Genomic DNA, 18,154 nt, shown 5'->3' with positions numbered 1-18,154 from the left:
TACTGGTGATACTAACCTTGAATACTTGTGCAAGGTGGTGTTTGCCAAGATTCTCTATATAAAGTTACTATTTTCCCCTTCGGAATTAGTAAATATCATAGGGAAAATATTTTGAGATTATATAAACAAACTGCTTCTCCTCAAACTTTAACCGGGTAACACTAGCATCCATTAGTGGAACTTGGCTACAACAATTTTACTATAGGGTGTGCTTCATGATAATTTTGTATTTCTACAATCCCTTCTATGCTTATTAAGTGGAAGAGAAACCCACTTGGAGTATAAAACACAAATCAGTCAAGAGGATGAAAAAAACATACTATACTAACACCAATCAAAAGACAGCTGGTGGGGCACCTGGGTGGCTCAGTCGGGCTGGGTGTCTGACTCTTGATTTCAGCTCAGGTCATGATCTCACGGTTCATGAGATCGAGCCCTGCATCGGGCTCTGTGCTGCAGTGCAGAGCCTGCTTGGGGTTCTCATTTTGCCTCTCCCCTACGCATGCTTGCTCTCCCTCTCTCAAAATAAGCAAAAAAAAAAAAAAAAAAAAAAAAAAAGGACAGCTGGAGTAGCAACACCAGGCAAGGTAGATTTCTGAACAAATGCTATCACCATGGATAAAAAGATCATTTCATTTCATAAGGACTCAGCAACTCAACATACAGACAAATAATCCTGAATTTTCATGCACCTGATACCGAAGCCTCAAAATACATGAAAAAAGCCTGATAGAAATGAAAAGGAGAAAAACACAACCATGCTGGAAAGGTCAACATCCCTCTCTCATTAACTGATGGAAAAAGTTGCTAAAAAAATTTGTAACGATACATTAGAACAACACTACCAGCCAATCTGTCCTAATTGACATTTATAGAGCACTCAACCAAACGATGGAAGAATATTGTTTCAAGTGCACATGGAAGAACACCCACAAAGTAGACCATATTATGGCCATAAAAAATTTTCAATAAATCTAAGAGAACTCAAATTATACAATGTTCTCTGACCACAATGGACCACTTTTTAGAAATCTACAATGGGAATATCAGCACAAAGCCTACAGTCTTTAAGAGGATAAAGAGATAATGGGGCACCTGAGTGGCTCAGTCAGTTAAGCCTCTGACTGGCTCCGGTCATGATCTCACGGGTTGTGAGTTCGAGCCCCATGTCAGGCTCCATGCAAACAGCTCGGAGCCTGGAGCCTGGAGCCTGCTTTGGATTCTGTGTCTCCCTCTCTCTCTGCCCCTCTTCCACTCATGCTCAGTCTCTCTTGCTCTCAAAAATAAACATAAAAAAATTTGTTTAGAGAAAAAAAGAGGATAAAGAGATAAGATTATAAACAACTTCAAGTTAGTAGGCTCAACAACTTTGATAAAATGAATAAATTCCTTAAAATTTATGAACCATCAAAGTTCACAGAATTATATAATCTAAATAGCCTTATATCTATTAAAGAAATTGAATTAGTTAACTTTCCCATTAAGAAAATTCAAGGCTCAAATGGCTTCACTGAATTCTGCCAAATATTTAGCGAAGAAATAACACCAACCTTACACAAGGCCTCAAAGAAACTTTAAGAGGAGGAAACACTTCCTGACTTAGTCTATATGGCAGGCCAGCGTTATTCTGATTTTAAAAAATCACAGAAAATTAAACTACAGACAAATATGTCCAGGAACACAGATGCAAACACTCTTAAAATTTTAGCAAACTGAACCCAACAATGTAAGAAAGCGTAATAACATCACGACCAAGTATGAATTATCCTGGAAATGTGAGGTGGGTGAGCAATCAACATGCAATTTACCAGGTCCATAAAGACAGAAAATAATCACCTCAAGAGATGTGGAAAAAAAGCACTGGACAAAATTTGATATAATTTATGATGAAAATGGTTGGCAAATTAGAAATGGAAGGAACCTCCCTTAACCTAATACAGAGTGTGGACAAAAGCACAACTAACGTCACACCTAGCAGTCAAGACTGACTGCCTCGCCCTAAGATCAGGAACAAGGCAAGGAAGTCTGCTTTTGCTACTTATGTTCAACACCATACTGGAGGTTTTAGCCACCACGATGAAGCAAGTAAAGAAAGGGAAACCAGACTGGAAAGAAAGAAAGCAAACTGCCCTTCACCAACACCACTGTCTATGCAGAAAATCCTCCACGACCTACCCAAAAAACTCCTAGCACTAATAAATGAGTTGAAGTTTCTCTTTATTAGCATTTCCATTTTGTTCATACATTCTTGACTTTCTTCATGTCTACCATGGGTTTAAGACAGCAGGTTTAAAGTCTGGTCCTCCATCAGATCTTTTACAGAAACAGTTTCTACTGTTTCGTTGGTTTGGTTTTGTTTTTCTTTGAACAGGCCGTTCTTTCCTGCTTCTTTGTATGCTTTGTGATTTTTTTTTTTTTACTGGAGATGTAAATCTGATAAAATGTGGTAACTCTGGAAATCAGATCTTCCCTCTCCCCCAGAGTTTGCAGGGTTTCTGCTTCTGCTTTTTGTTCTTTTAATTGAATATATTTGATATGTAGCATTGTCTAAATTTAAGGATACTAGGGATACCTGGATGGCTCAGTCTGTTAAGCGTCCAACTTTGGCTCAGTTCATGATCTCACGGTTCATGGGTTTGAGCCCCGGTATTGCGCTCTGTGCTGACAGCTCGGAGCCTGGAGCCTGCTTTGGATTCTGTGTCCTCCTCTCTCTCTCCCCTCCCCTGTTGTGTTCTGTCCCTCTGAAAAATGAATAAGCTTAAAAAAAAATTTTTTTTAAAAGCTTAAGGATACCACATGTTGAATTTGATACATTTATATACTGCAATAAGATGGCCATTGTAGCCTTAGCTAATGCTTCTATCACATCATATATTTTTCATTTCTTTTTTGTGGTGGGAGTAAGACCTTATGCCTTAGCACATTTGGGGTTTACAATACAGTTTTGTTGTCTATAATCACTATACTGCTAAAGACTTATTTATCTAGTAGTTGCAAATTTGTATCCTTAAACATCTCTCCTGTACCGTCACCCCCCTGGTAACTACCATGCTACTGTTTTTAGGAGCTTGGCTGTTTTAGATTCCACATGTAAGTGATGTTTTTTTTTTTAATTTTTTTTAACGTTTTATTTATTTTTGAGAGAGGGAGAGACAGAGCATGAACAGGGGAGGGTCAGAGAGAGGAAGACACAGAATCTGAAACAGGCTCCAGGCTCTGAGCTGTCAGCACAGAGCCTGACGCGGGGCTCAAACTCACGGACCACGAAATCATGACCTGAGCTGAAGTCGGCCGCTTAACCGACTGAGCCACCCAGGCGCCCTAAGTGATGTTTTACAATATTTGTCTTTCTCTAGCTTATCTCACCTAGCATGATGTCCTCAAGGTGTATTCATGTTGTTGCAAACAGCAGGCTTGTGTGTGTTTATATACGCACATAACTCACACTTTATTCATCGGTTGATGGCTACTTAGGTTGTTTCCAAAGCTTGGCTACTGTGATTAATGCTGCAATAGAAATGGGAGTACACATCTCTCTGATACCCTATTTTCATTTTCTGTTTTCTTTGGGTATATACCCAGAGGTAGAACTGATGGAACCTTTGGTAATTTTTTTTTTTTTTTTTTGGTAGGCTCAATGCCCAGCATAGAGCCCAGCATGGAGCTTGAACCCACAGCCCTTAGATCAAGACCTGACCTGAGATCAAGAGTCAGACACTTAACCGACTGAGCCACCCAGGTGTCTCCATAATTCTATTTTCTTTTTCTTTCTTTTTTTTTGGGGGGGGGAGAGGGGAGGGCACAAGTGAGTGAGGGGCGGAGAGAGAGAAGTTGGGGCTTGAGCTCACCAGATGTGAGGCTCAAACTCCTGGACCGTGAGATCATGACCCGAGCTGAAGTCAGATGCTTAATGACCGAGCCACTCAGGCGCCCCGTATTTTCACTCGGGGAACCACTATGCTGTTTTCCACGATGTCGGAAACAGTCACCTTCCCATCAAAAGGGTACACGGATTCCCTTTTCTCTACATCTGTGTCAACACTTTTATCTCATCTTCTTGAGGAGAGCTGTTCTAATAGGTGTGAGCTGATACTTCAGTGTGCTTCTGATTTGACTTTCCCTGATGACTACTCATGTTGGGCACCCCTTGTACCTGTTGGCCATCTGTAGGTCTTCTCTGGAAAATGACTATTTAGTTCCTCTGCCCTTTTTTAAATTGGATTGCCTGAGTTTGCTACTGAGTTGTAAGAGTTCTTTACGTATTTTAGATATTAACCCCTTATCCAATATATGGTTTGCAAACATTTTCTCCCAATTCTTAAGTGATGGTTTCTTTTGCTGTGTGGAAGTTTTTAAGTTTGCTACAGTCCCATACGTTGATTTTTGCTTTTGTTGATTGTACTTTTGATGTTTGGATTTTATTTTTTTTTTCAAAAAAAATTTTTTTTCAACGTTTATTTATTTTTGGGACAGAGAGAGACAGAGCATGAACGGGGGAGGGGCAGAGAGAGAGGGAGACACAGAATCGGAAACAGGCTCCAGGCTCTGAGCCATCAGCCCAGAGCCCGACGCGGGGCTCGAACTCACGGACCACGAGATCGTGACCTGGCTGAAGTCGGACGCCTAACCGACTGCGCCACCCAGGCGCCCCTGTTTGGATTTTAAAAAACTGGTTTTTTTTTTGTTGTTGTTGTTTTTTTAAACAGTGCCAGTGATCAGCCCCAGGTATAAATCTAAGGCCTTCTCAGGTCCTTCCTGAGTCTATGCCTTTCCCTGGGCATATGTGGTGACTTTCTAATTCCCCCTGTATATATGATTGCTTTTGAATGTCCTGGTCTTCAATCTGGTTCCCAAAAGAGGAAAAAGAAAAATGAAGGGGGGGGGGGGGGGAAACAAGAAAAAGACACAGCATCCCCTGACTGTCACTTTCGCTACAGGGGTAAGGGTTTGCAACAATAAGAGAAGGTGGAAAAATGGTCTCTGCCTTTTGGTCTGTATCTCTGTGATCAGAAGCAGCAATCAGAGCACTGACGGCCTTGAGCAGCGCAGAGCACCTTGACGGCCAAGGTGTTTTTGTCTCCTCTGGCTCCCACAAGCTGAGTGCAAGCTGCTCCAGGAACAAGTGCACAGCTGACTACTTTGGGGCTGGGGTGGGGAATGGGTAGCTGTGCTCAGAGCTAAATTAAATGGACTCCAGAGTTCCAAAAACAGTTACATCACACAGATTCTGCCACTGTTGTCCAGGTGGGGAGACAGATCCCTGGTGCTTCCTACCACTCTGCTATTGTCCCAGAATTCTCTGCTCAATTGATTTTGGCAAAGGTACCAAGTGAATTAAATGAGGAAAGGATAATCTTTTCAGCAAATATTGCTGCAACAATTGGACAGTCATATGCAAAAAATCCTCAAATTTTACCTCACATCATATGTAAGATTAACTGGAAAAGGGTCATAAATCTGAATGTTAACACTTAAAAATATAAGCCTTCTAAAGTAAATCTAGACAGAAATCACCAAGATCTTAGGTTTGGCACATTTCTTACATAAAATACAAAAAAAAAAAATATGAACTACAAAAGAAAATAAAATTGTACTTAAATCAATATTAAAAACATTTACTCTTTACTTAACAAATATTCTTTTTTTAAAAGTTTATTTATTTATTTTAAGAAGGGGGGAGGGGCAGAGAGAATCCCAGGCAGGCTCTGTGCTGTCAACGCACAGCTCAATGCGGGGCTCGATCTCATGAACTGTGAGATAATGACCTGAGCTGAAATCAAGAGTCAGATGCTTAACCGACTGAGCTACCAAGGTGCCCCAACTTTTGCTCTTCAAAAAGATAAAATGATCAATGAAACCAGAAGCTGGTCCTTTGAAAGAATGAACAAAACTGATAAACCACTAGCCAGTTTGATCAAAAAGAAGAAGGAAAGGACCCAAATAAATAAAAGTATGAAAGTATGAAAGAGGAGAGATCACAACCAACACAGCAGAAATAAAAATAATAAGAGAATATTATGAGCAATTATACACCAGTAAAATGGGCAATCTGGATGAAACGGACAAATTCCTAGAAACCTATACACTACCAAAACTGAAACAGGAAGAAATAGAAAATTTGAACAGACCCACAACCAGTAAAGAAATAGAATTAGTAATCAAAAATCTCCCAAAAAACAAGAGTCCAGGGCCAGATGGCTTTCCAGAGAAATTCTACCAAACAATTAAAGAAGAGTTAATACCTATTTTTTGGAAGCTGTTCCAAAAAACAAAAATGGAAGGAAAATTTCCAAACTTATTCTATGAGGCCAGCATTACCTTGATTTCAAAACCAGACAAGACCCCACTAAAAAGGAGAACTACACACCAATTTCCCCAATGAACATGGATGCAAAAATCCTCAACAAGATATTAGCCAACCAGATCCAACAATACATTTAAAAAATTATCCACCACGACCAAGTGGGATTTATGCCTGGGATGCAGGGCTGGTTCAATACCCGCAAAACAATCAGTGTGACTCATCATGTCAATAAAAGAAAGGACAAGAACCATATGATCCTCTAAGAAAGGACAAGAACCATATGATCCTCTCCATACATGCAGAGAAAGCATCTGACAAAATACAACATCCTTTCTTGATAAAAACCCTCAAGAAAGTAGGGATAGAAGGATTACACCTCAAGATCGTAAAAGCCATGTACGAAAGACCCAATACTAATATCATCCTCAATGGGGAAAACCTGAGAGCTTTCCCCCAAGGTCAGGAATAAGACAGGGATGTCCACTCTTGCCACTGTTATCCAACATAGTATTGGAAGTCTTAGCCTCAGCAATCAGACAACACAAAGGAATAAAAGGCATCCAAATCGGCCAGGAGGAGGTCAAACTTTCCCTCTTTGCAGATACTCTATACGGAAAACCCAAAAGATTCCACCAAAAAACTGCTAGACTGATTCATGAATTCAGGAAAGTTTCAGGATACAAAATCAATGCACAGAAATTGGTTGCATTCCTATACACCAACAATGAAACAACAGAAAGAGAAATCAAGGAATCGATCTCATTTACAATTGCACCCAAAACCATAAAATACCTAGGAATAAATCTAACCAAAGAGGTGAAAAATCTCTACACTGAAAACTATAGAAAGCTTATGAAAGAAACTGAAGAAGACACAAAAAAATGGAAAAAGATTCCATGCTCCTGGATAAGAACAAATATTGTTAAAATGTCAACACTACCTAAAGCAATCTACATATTCAATGCCATCCCTATCAAAATAACACCAGCATTCTTCCTAGAACTAGAGCAAACAATCCTAAAATTTGTATGGAACCAGAAAAGACCCCAAAGAGCCAAAGCAATCTTCAAAAAGAAAACCAACACAGGAGGGGTCACAATCCCAGGCTTCAAGCTGTATTACAAAGCTGTAATCATCAAGACAGTATGGTACTGGCACAAGAACAGACATTCAGATCAATGGAACAGAATAGAGAACCCAGAAATGGACCCACAAACGTATGGCCAACTAACCTTTGACAAAGCAGGAAGGAGTATCTAATGGAATAAAGATAGTCTCTTCAGCAAGTGGTGCTGGGAAAACAGGACAGCAACATGCAGAAAAATGAACCTGGACCACTTTCTTTCTTTTTTTTTTTTAATTTTTTTTTTTTTAACATTTATTTATTTTTGAGACAGAGAGAGACAGAGCATGAACAGGGGAGGGGCAGAGAGAGAGGGAGACACAGAATCTGAAACAGGCTCCAGGCTCTGAGCTGTCAGCACAGAGCCCAACGTGGGGCTCGAACTCACGGACCGTGAGATCATGACCTGAGCCGAAGTCGGCCGCTTAACCGACTGAGCCACCCAGACGCCCCGAACCTGGATCACTTTCTTACACCATAGACAAAAATAAACTCAAAATGGATGAAAGACCTCAATGTAAGACAGGAAGCCATCAAAATCTTTGAGGAGAAAGCAGGCCAATCTTGGTTGCAACAACTTCTTACTCAACACGTCTCCAGAGGCAAGGGAAACCAAAGCAAAAATGAACTATTGGGACCTCATCAAAATAAAAAGCTTCTGCACAGAGAAGGAAACAATCAGCAAAACTAAAAGGCAACCGACAGAATGGGAGAAGATATTTGCAAATGACGTATCAGATAAAGGGTCAGTATCCAAAATCTCTAAAGAACTTGTCAAACTCAACACCCAAAAAACAAACAATCCAGTGAAGAAATGGGCAAAAGAGAGGAATAGACACTTCTCCAAAGAAGACATCCAAATGGTCAAGTGACACATGAAAAAATGCTCAACATCACTCATCATCAGGGAAGTACAAATCAAAACCACAATGAGATACCACCTCACGCCAGTCAGAATGGCTAACATTAACAACTCAGGCAACAACAGATGTTGGCAAGGATGCGGAGAAGGAGGATCTCTCTTGCACTGCTGGTGGGAACGCAAACTGGGGCAGCCACTCTGGAAAACAGCATGGAGGTTCTTCAAAAAATTAAAAATAGAACTACCCTACGACCCAGCAATTGCACTGCTAGGTATTTATCCAAGGGATACAGGGATGCTGTTTGGAAGGGGCACAGGCACCCCCCTGTTTATAGCAGCACTATCGACAATAGCCAAAGTATGGAAAGAACCCAAATGTCCATCGATGGATGAATGGATAAAGAAGACGTGGTATATATATACAATGGAGTATTACTCGGCAATCAAAAGAATGAAATCTTGCCATTTGCAACTTTGTGGATGGAACTAGAGAGTATTATGCTAAGCAAAATTAGTCAGAGAAAGCCAAATATCATGACTTCACTCATAGGAGGACTTTAAGACACAGAACAGATGAACACAAAGGAAGGGAAGCAAAAATAGTATAAAAACAGGGAGGGGGACAAAAGAAACCTTAAATATGGAGAACAGAGGGTTACTGGAGGAGTTGTGGGAGGGGGGATGGGCCAAATGGGTCAGGGGCATTAAGGAATCTACTCCTGAAATCACTGTTGCACTATATGCTAACTAACTTGGATGTACGTTAAAAAAAAAAATGAATTAAAAAAAAGAAAAAAAAAAGATAAAATGAAAAGTCAAACCACAGACTAGAAGGAGAAAAATTTTGCTAAACAGATATTGGGCAGAAAACTAGCACTGAGAATAAAGACTTCTTATAACTCAACAGTAAGACAATCCCATTTTTTTTAAATGTATAAAATATCTGGAAGACATTTCACCAAAAAAGATACACAGATTGCAGGTAAGCACATAAGATGCCTAACATTATCAGTGATCAGGGAAATGAAAAGTATAGCCACAATGAGTTACCACAAGACACCTACTAAAGCGGCTAAAATAGAAGACAGACCATATGAAGTGTTAGTGAAAATGCGGAGCAATGGCAAGTATAATACTCCACTAGTGGGAATGTTAAGTGGTAACCACAGTGGAAAACAGTTTGGTGGATAAAGTTAAATGTGAACCTATCTTGTAATCCAGACATTCCACACCTTCGTATTTTCCCACGAGAAATGTGAGCATATGTGCACCAGACTCATAGAAAACACTCACAACACCTTTTGTGATAGCTAAAGTCTGGATGCATAATGAATGTCAATTAATAGATGAATGAATAAACTACGGTATATCCACACAAAGAAATACTACGTGGCATTAAAAGGGATGAACTATTAGTACACACAACACAGACGAAAACTCAAAAGTTATACTGAAAGCAGCTAGACAAAAACGTACGTAATGTAGAATTCCACCTAAACTGAACTCCAGGAAACGCAAACTTATCTACAACAGACATCAGATCACTGGTTGCCTGGGGACAGGAGGGGATGAAAGGGGCATGAGAAACCATTGAGGGGTAATGGATAGGTTTATTAACGTAATTGTGTTGATGGTCCCTTGGGAGTACATATATATCAGAATTTATCAGACATTACCCTTTAAATATGTGCAAATTACACCTCCATCATGCTTATGAAAACCCTGACAAATCACGTAGTAAAAGTTTAAGTAAAAGAGCAAGGAACTAAGAAAAGATACAAGAAGATAATCACTAAACCAAAAACAGAAGTATTTCTAAATAAAAGATATTTATACACAACTAAGCAACTTTTAAAACTAGCAACGTAACAACAGTTAGTGATACAAAATTTCTCAAAATGGGGGGGGGGGGTGGAGAGGGGAGGACTGAGACGCTTCCAGGGAGTCCACAGGGCCAAAGCTATTTTAGCAATGGTAAAATTTTCTTTGCCTTTTTAATTCTATTTCTGTCATGAGTATACAGTGGGGTTTTCCAAGGACTACATGAAATATATCATAGATTAAATGCAGAAACAGTTCTGGGAATCCAGCTGGATTCTGGTTCCAGTTAGATTCTGATATCTGTTGCATATAACAATAAGCCAAATATTTAAAAGATCTGCAAAACTGTAAAACCATACCACTCCTATTTTTGTTTATTTGTTTGGAATTAAATATTAGGGGCACCTGGGTGGTTCAGTCAGTTGAGCATCCAACTTTTTTTTTTTTTTTTTTAATAATGTTTATCTTTGAGAAAGAGACAGAGTGTGAGCATGGTAGGGGCAGATAGAGAGGGAGACACAGAATCCAAAGCAGGCTCCAGGCTCCAAGCTGTCAGCACAGAGCTCGACACGGGGCTCGAACTCACAAACTGCAAGATTGTGACCTGAGCCAAAGGACGCTCAATCAACTGAGCCACCCAGGCGCCTCGTGCGTCCAACTCTTGATTTTGGCTCAGGTCATGAAACCAGGGTCGTGGGATCAGCCCTGCACTGGGCTCTGTGCTGAGCATTGAGCCTACTTATGATTCTACCCCTCTCTCCCTCTCTCTCTCCCACTCTGCCCCTTTCTCCAGCTTGCGCTCTTGCTCTCAAAAAAAAAAAAAAAAAAAAAAAAAAATTAAAAAATTAAAAAATTAAAAAATAATTTAAAAAAGGAAATATTATTTGTCATTTAAAATATCGTTTCTGTTAACATGTAATGGGCTTTTCATAATTTTAAATAAAGTAATAAATGAACACAGTAATTTTTAAATTTCTCAGTTTTGATCTTCTAGCAGGGCACATGTCCCTAAAGAAAACCTGCATCAAAAAGAACTCTGGAGTCCTCAGTGCTAGAGAGGTAGTCCCGGCTGTGTGTGAATCATCACTGAGCTCCCCAGAGCTCTGTCCGCCGAGGGGCCGCAGCTCCATCCCAGGGCTGGCTGCCAGCTCTAAGGGAGGCATCCCTCAGGCTGTACTGGGGCCGTCAAAACCTGAGCTCTGCAGGCTGCCGGACTATTCCCGGTTCTTAATGAGCTAATAGAGAGTAAATCTTTAAAAACATTTACAGCATTTTTATATTGCCACACAACCAAGCACATGATCAATGGATTTATATTCTATAGATCTTTGGTTATTTTTCTTTTCATTTTTCTAGTTGTTCATTTTATTATAGTTTATGAAAGTGTTGATCTGCAACAGTTTGGAAATGTTTAACAGTGATCCTTCATCACAGAAACATCGAGAAGCACTAAACTAGATGCCTTGTAATTAAATAGCATTTATAAACTGGGATGATTCTTAAAGCAAAATATTATCAATAGATATTATTTCTCCATGATTAATGATATTCAAGACAGCTCCCATATGAGTATTGCTTCTAATGTAAATATCTAAACAACCATCCTTAAAATGGAAATGAGTAACGATAAAGATCATACATACCCTCTTCAGTGAAGAATTTTTCTACAGGTCCCACAAACTGATTGATTTCATTAAGTTCATCTTGGCTAACTTCTGGAAATGGGAAAACTTCTTTCTAAAAATGATAAACATTGACTAAAAATTTAATTGTTAACAACCTCCCAGAGTGGTAATATCAGTCAAAAGGGGAGGAAACAGGGCGCCGGGGTGGCTCAGTTGGTTGGACTCTGACTCTTTTGGCTCAGGCCATGATCCTGCACGGAGTGTGGAGCCTGCTGGAGATTCTCATGCTCTCTCTCTGCTCCACCCTCCCCGCCTCGCTCTCAAAAAAAAAAAAAAAAAAAAAAAAAAAAAAGGTAGAGGTAGGAAACAGTTGGTAGATTCTGTGTCCAGTAGGCGAGGCCTTACTCACTGAAGAAGTCAGAATGCAAATTCTAGAACAGGAGTTGTGCGCAGGACTCCACCACCCATGGAGATCCTCCCTCCAACTTGAGCAGGTTTATTCTGGATTTGGATCGGCTTTCCCAATCAGCAACAAGTTATGTGGAGTGTCCCACAAAGCAAAGGGCCCCAACACTTCAAAGCCTTGGGTTTTGTTCCCTGCTTTGCAGCCTGCTAACTGGGTGGTCTTGGCCAACCCCCTTCACCTCTTCGTATGCCATCCATAACATGCAGGTAGTATTTACTCAATGGTGTCGTGAGGATTGTGAAAAGGAATAGACGGGAAAGCTCTCTACTGATATGTAAAATTCTACACTGGTTATTTTGTGAGTTCAAAGATGTTACGCCGACAAGAATACACTACGGTGACAAGGCCGTGCATCCCGCCAGGTTCTCACCCGGATGCGTACGCCAGCCTCCATCCCTCCTGTTTGATAACACCTGCTACCTGTAGGGAGGGCCACTGCAGGGTGAGCCAAATCAGCCTGAATTCAACTCCGACTCTGCCACTTACATGTGCAACTTGGACTTTCTCAGTGTCAGTTTCTCTTCTGTTACAGAGGACACTTCAGAAGGTGAGGCTCTCAAGAGACAAGGTGTATCCTGGAACCCAAAGTAACTGATTATCCATATGAGATACTGGCTCTGCTCTGGTCTCCGCCTCACAGCCTGGAAAACAGCTAAGCTTCAAGTCTCTGTCTCAAACTGTCAAGTACCCAATGTTTCCGGCCGGTCTAGGATTCCTCACTGGGTTGTCACCATATACTGCCTAAAATCTCCTGCTGTGCTCTTAGCCCCTCTGGCTTTCTGGGCTCCTGCTACCCCTCAGCTGCCAGCACAGCACAAGTACTTGGGACTTGAGAAGTGAGGTCGCCGATCACAGGCTGCCAGCCTCCAGGAGCCCTGCCTCTCCTCACGGCACCTCCCACCAAGTGTTCAAGAAGGTCTTCAAAGCAGAGGAGTCCTCAATCTTCCCCCTCCAGCCTCTCGTGTGGCTCATCAGCCACTGAAGCCTGTCCGCTCTAGTAACATGCTCCCAGGTCTGTTCTCTCCTCTCAGGACCCATGATTCCAGGCTTGTGGTGGATCCCTATCCAAAAATGACAGCAGACTTAAAGGAATTCCTGTCTTCCACCCCCAGGCCATCCCTTACTCTGCCCTCAAGATGGTCTAGAAGGAAAATACGCTGAGATTTTCATCGTCTCAGAACAAAACCGGTTGCTTAGCAGAGCATCTAGAGGCTCAACCCAGGCCCTTCACAGCCTCATTAGTTCCTGTGGGCCTTGTGCATTAGGCTGTGCTAGAGGAAGATTACTCAGTGCTGGTACCAGTGAGCAAGAGAACAGCCTGAGCTAACTGGCTGCACCTATAACCAAAACCCTTTGGATTTGGATTTGTAGGACTGCTACAGGAAGAGAGATCTCAGGTGCATTTAAGAACAGATCTCTGATAGCAAAGTTCAAAAACCTAATGGGGTGCCTTATAGATGTTAGGCTTAATTTTGATTCAGCAGTTTTAACATTCTTAAAGCAGTGGAACCTGTTTTTCAAATAAATCTACTACAGAAGCCAAATATGAAAAACAGGTAAAAGCGAAGCTGCTGTGGTGGGGGATGGGGAGGTCACCCACACGCCTCCCATTCGACTCTCCACTGGTCCCTGCATTAGCCGCTGGGACACTTCCTTGAACAGCAAGGGTCAAACTGCGGGCAGTGTGACAGCTACAGGCCTAGAGGATCTTGAAGGTTTTTCTCTCTTCTGAGATTCTTAGCATCTCAGATGCCATGTTTCTGCTCAAACCCCAATGATGCTGTGAGAGAGGAGGTTGGCCTGAATCAGGGCAGTAGCAGTGGAAGGGCTTAAAAGTGGTCACATTCTAAATATATCCCGAAAGTAGAGAAAACAGGATTTGCTGTTGGCTTAGATGTGGATTACGAGAATAAGAGGCATCAAAGGAGACTCCAGGTGTTTGGCCTGAACAAGTGGAACAGAGGCCCCACTATCTATGATAAAGAGGACTGGTGGGAGGAATAAGATTGGGTGGAAAGACCAGGAACTCAATTTTAGTATGCTAAATCTGAGGTGCATATTAGACATCTAAGTGGAGCTTTTGAGTATAAAGGCAGAGATCAAGAGCCTAGAGTTCAGTAAGTCTGAGCTGGAGAAATAGATCTGAGTCACCAGGATATTGACAATATTTAATTTTTTTTAATGTTTATTTATTTTTGTAAGAGAGAGTGTGAGTGGGGTAGGAGCAGAGAGAGAGGGAGACACAGAATCTGAAGCAGACTCCAGGCTCTGAGCTGTCAGCACAGAGCCCGATGCGGGGCTCAAACTCACGAACCGTGAGATCATGACCTAAGCTGAAGTCTGACGCTTACCAACTGAGCCACCCAGGCGCCCCAGGATATTGACAGTATTTAAAGCCACAATACTAAATTAGATTAAAGGAAGAATTGTGGATAAAAAGAGAAGTCTATAGACGGAGTCTCAGAAAACTCCAACTCTGAAAAACAGACCCACAAATACAGAGAACTAAAGGGTGCCAGAGAAGGAGGTAGGAGAACAGGCCAAATAGGTGAAGAGGAGTGCGAGGTATAGGTTTCCAGGGATGAAAGGTACAGCAAAGGGAACATGGTCAATGGTATTCTAACACTGTTGTATGGTGACAGATGGCAGCTACACTTGTGACGAGCCTAAATATAGACTTGTCAAGTCACTATGTTGTACACCTGCAACTAATGTAACGTTGTGTGTCAACTATACTTCAGCTAAAAAAAAAAGAAAAAAGATACACCTGAAACTAATATAACAGTGTTATGTTAACTATACTGTAATTAAAAAAATAAAATAAAAAAATAAAAAGTTAGGGGAGCCTGGCTGACTCTGCTGGTAGAGCATCTGACTCGTGACCTTGGGGTCATGAATTCAAGCCCACATTTGGTATAGAGATTACTTTAAAAAAAAAAAAAAAAGGTTAAAAATAGGACCACCCCACAATCCAGTAATCGAACTACTGGGGATTTACCCAAAATATACAAAAACACTAATTCAAAAAGATACACACAACCCTGTATTTATTGCAGCATTACTGACAATGGCCAACTTATGGAAGTAGCCCAAGTGCCCATCGACAGTTGAATGGAAAAAGATGTGGCATATGTGTACAATGAAATATTATTCACCCATAAGAAAATGAAATCTTGCTATTGGCAACATGGATGGAGCTAGAGAGTATTATGCTAAGTGAAATAAGCCAGAGAAAGACAAATGCCGTATGATTTCACTCATGTGGAATTTAAGAAACAAAACAAATGAGCAAAGGGAAACAAGAGAAAGACGCAAACTAAGAAAAAGACTCTGAACTACAGAGACTAAACGGATGGTTACTACAGGGGAGGTATGTAGGGGGATGGTTAAAATAGGTGATGGGAATTAAAGTGTACATTTACCATGATGAGAACTGAGTAATGATTAGAACTGCTGAATCACTGTATTGTACACTTGAAACTAACATAACACCGCATGTTAACTATACTGGAACTAAAATTAAAAACCTAGACAAAAAGAAAAAAAAAATTCCCAACTCTGACTGGGCTAGTCAGACTGGCCACTGTTTACAGGGTAAGGAGCCAAGAAAGAACCAGGAAAAGCGACAGAGAAGCATTAGCCAACGAAGTAAACAGAAAAGCCAGAAGGGATTTTTTTTTTTTTTTTTTTTTTTTAGAAGCCAGGAGTGATGAACTGTGTCAAATGCCAGAGATGGATCAAGTAAGATGAGAAAATACCACTAGATTTGACAACAGGGAGGTCACCACTGATCTTGCAGGAGAGCAGTTTTAGCAGATTGTTAAGGACAGAAGCCTGAATGGTATGGGGGCAAGACGCAGCAGAGAGGAAACAATCACTGATGTAGATGAGAAAGGAGAGAATTACTGGATCAATGAATGCCCCTGAGTAGGTGAGAAGGCAGGGGATCTAGTGATGAGGTTGGTCTTTGCCAAGAGTAGATAGTTTGTCCACAGAAAGAACGTAGACCGTATGGGCATGTGTGGGGAAGAGGGGTAAATGTGGTGGAGGTTCTCACCCGACTGTATGTACTTTCTCAGTGAAACAAGAAGCAAAGTTGACAGGTGGGTGTGAAGACAGGGGAGGTGGTGCAAGAGGCTTCGAGAAAGAGATGCATGAAAGATTCGGGGTTTTTTCACTCGTGTGCTGGAAGGCATGACATCCCAGGGCTGAGTGCCTAATGGCCCCAGGTTCTGGGAAAAATGGTTTCTCAAATGTTAAAACCTGGGTTTGTACTTCCTAGCAGGGCAAACCACTCTGAATTTCAGCTTCTGCAACTGTAATGCCTGATTAGAGGGACAGTCTAAAAGAAAACACCAGGGAGTAACTTTAAATAATACAGTATCAGCCAACATTTCAGCCTACCTCAAAGCATTTGACACAAATGTCTGCTTTACACTGCACTTTTAGGAGTGGGCAAGTACTACTTTCACTATTTTGTAGATTAGCACACTCAGGCACGGGAAAGTGAAGTGACTAATCCAAGTGGTGAGTGACGCCGGCATTAATTACCTACCCTGCTGCCTCTTGCATCAGCACGGTACCTGACAGTTTACAAAGCATTTCCACACACTATAAATGTCACTTTACAACACATCTGTGTGAGACAGCACACATCACTAGCTCCACTTTAAGGCTGAAAGCACTGAGGCTCAAAGTTACAGGACCAAGGACCAAGGTCAAATCCCTAAGAGGACAGTGAGTGCTTGATAATGTAGCTGTTACTGCTGACAGGGTTGTACGACCTATGGAAGGGAAGGGATGGGGAAGGCAACTTGAAGCCAGACTGCGGGGGAGCCTGGGAGCCTGAGTGACAGAGGGACGCGCTGGAACTCAAGCCGTGAAAGCTAAGGGGCCCCTGGAAGAGGACAGAAGAGCGCCAGGGTCTGAGCTGTGTTTTAGGAATCAGATAGGAACCACCGCACATTCTGGGGCCAGAACGCCGAGTCGAGTGACCACCTCGCCTAGGGTTTCCCAAATTGAGCTAACAAGAATTAGCTGGAACATACGTCACAACCACAGATGGATTCTCAGGACCCCGTCCCCGGGACTCTTCCTCTTCCCTGGAAAGGTTCCAGCGGGGCTCAGGAACTTGGGAACTTTAGCACGCCCCTCCACCCCCGCCGCCCCGACGGGTATATATGTCAGCCAGGTATGGGGACTCTCACTCACTCCGACCCCTCTTTTCTGCTAAAGGGCAAAAAGCGAGAGGCAAGAGCTCAAGGGTCGACCAGGGCTCGGCGTTACCTTCTCGATTTTGCCCAGGAAGAGCTCCTTGGCGAAAGCCCGGCTCCGCGGACTAGTGCGCAGCAGGCGCCGGCTCGCTGCGAAGGCCACCAGGGCCCGGCAGGCACGCGCCGCCGCCGCCCTGCGCAAGAGGAGCGCCACCGCACTCATGCTGCTGAAGTCGACCGCGCCACCCCCGCGTCGGAGGCCTCCTTTTTGGAGCCCCGGTCACGTGCACACGGCTCGCGCCGCCGGATGACGTCACCGGCCTGAGCCCAGCCGCCGGTCTGCACCGCCCCGCCCGCCGCCTCTGCGCTTGCGCGGCCTTCCGCCGGGGAGGGGGAGGTCGCAGGGGGTGGAGTTGCTGCCGTGTTGGCGGCTTCGTGCTCGGCTTCGAGGGGCTGCTGCGAAGTGTTTGTTTTCAAATGCCGGTGGGTGGTTGCGTCCCTGCCAGCCGAGGGAAACTTCTCAGGGACTCCCAGCTCCCTCTCGCCAGTTGTGGCGCTGAGGACGCCGCATAGCGAAAGAAAAGGAAATGGGGCAGGAGGAATTTATAGTATTGGTTTATCTCTGGGGGGGGGAGCTCAGTAGGCGTAATGTTTTTTAAAAAAGTGAATGGTGGATTCCTTTTGATTCGTGGCTTTCGTGTATGTTACATATCCTTATTTTGCAAGAGGAAAATAAGAAG

At 42.5% G+C, this 18,154-nt stretch overlaps 1 protein-coding gene across 2 annotated transcripts in view; it reads right to left on the bottom strand.

Annotated features, from left to right (window-relative positions):
- Positions 1-17,693, bottom strand: part of ACAD9 (acyl-CoA dehydrogenase family member 9) — a 44,854-nt gene extending 27,161 nt beyond the window's left edge. Inside the window, exons 1-2 of one of the 2 annotated variants that reach the window (XM_047835852.1) lie at positions 17,488-17,693; positions 11,754-11,847 (exon numbers count right to left, since the gene is read on the bottom strand). In XM_047835852.1, coding sequence (XP_047691808.1) covers positions 11,754-11,847; positions 17,488-17,637 — 244 coding nt within the window. In that variant the 5' untranslated portion in view covers positions 17,638-17,693. The remainder of the gene's footprint in view (positions 1-11,753; positions 11,848-17,487) is intronic. The other variant, XM_047835860.1, reaches the window with a different exon arrangement.
- Between the last annotated feature and the right edge of the window lie 461 nt (positions 17,694-18,154).

The sequence above is a fragment of the Prionailurus viverrinus genome, chromosome A2, assembly GCF_022837055.1.
Source record: "Prionailurus viverrinus isolate Anna chromosome A2, UM_Priviv_1.0, whole genome shotgun sequence".
NCBI lineage: Eukaryota > Metazoa > Chordata > Mammalia > Carnivora > Felidae > Prionailurus > Prionailurus viverrinus.
This window is presented reverse-complemented; position numbering and strand designations above follow the sequence as displayed.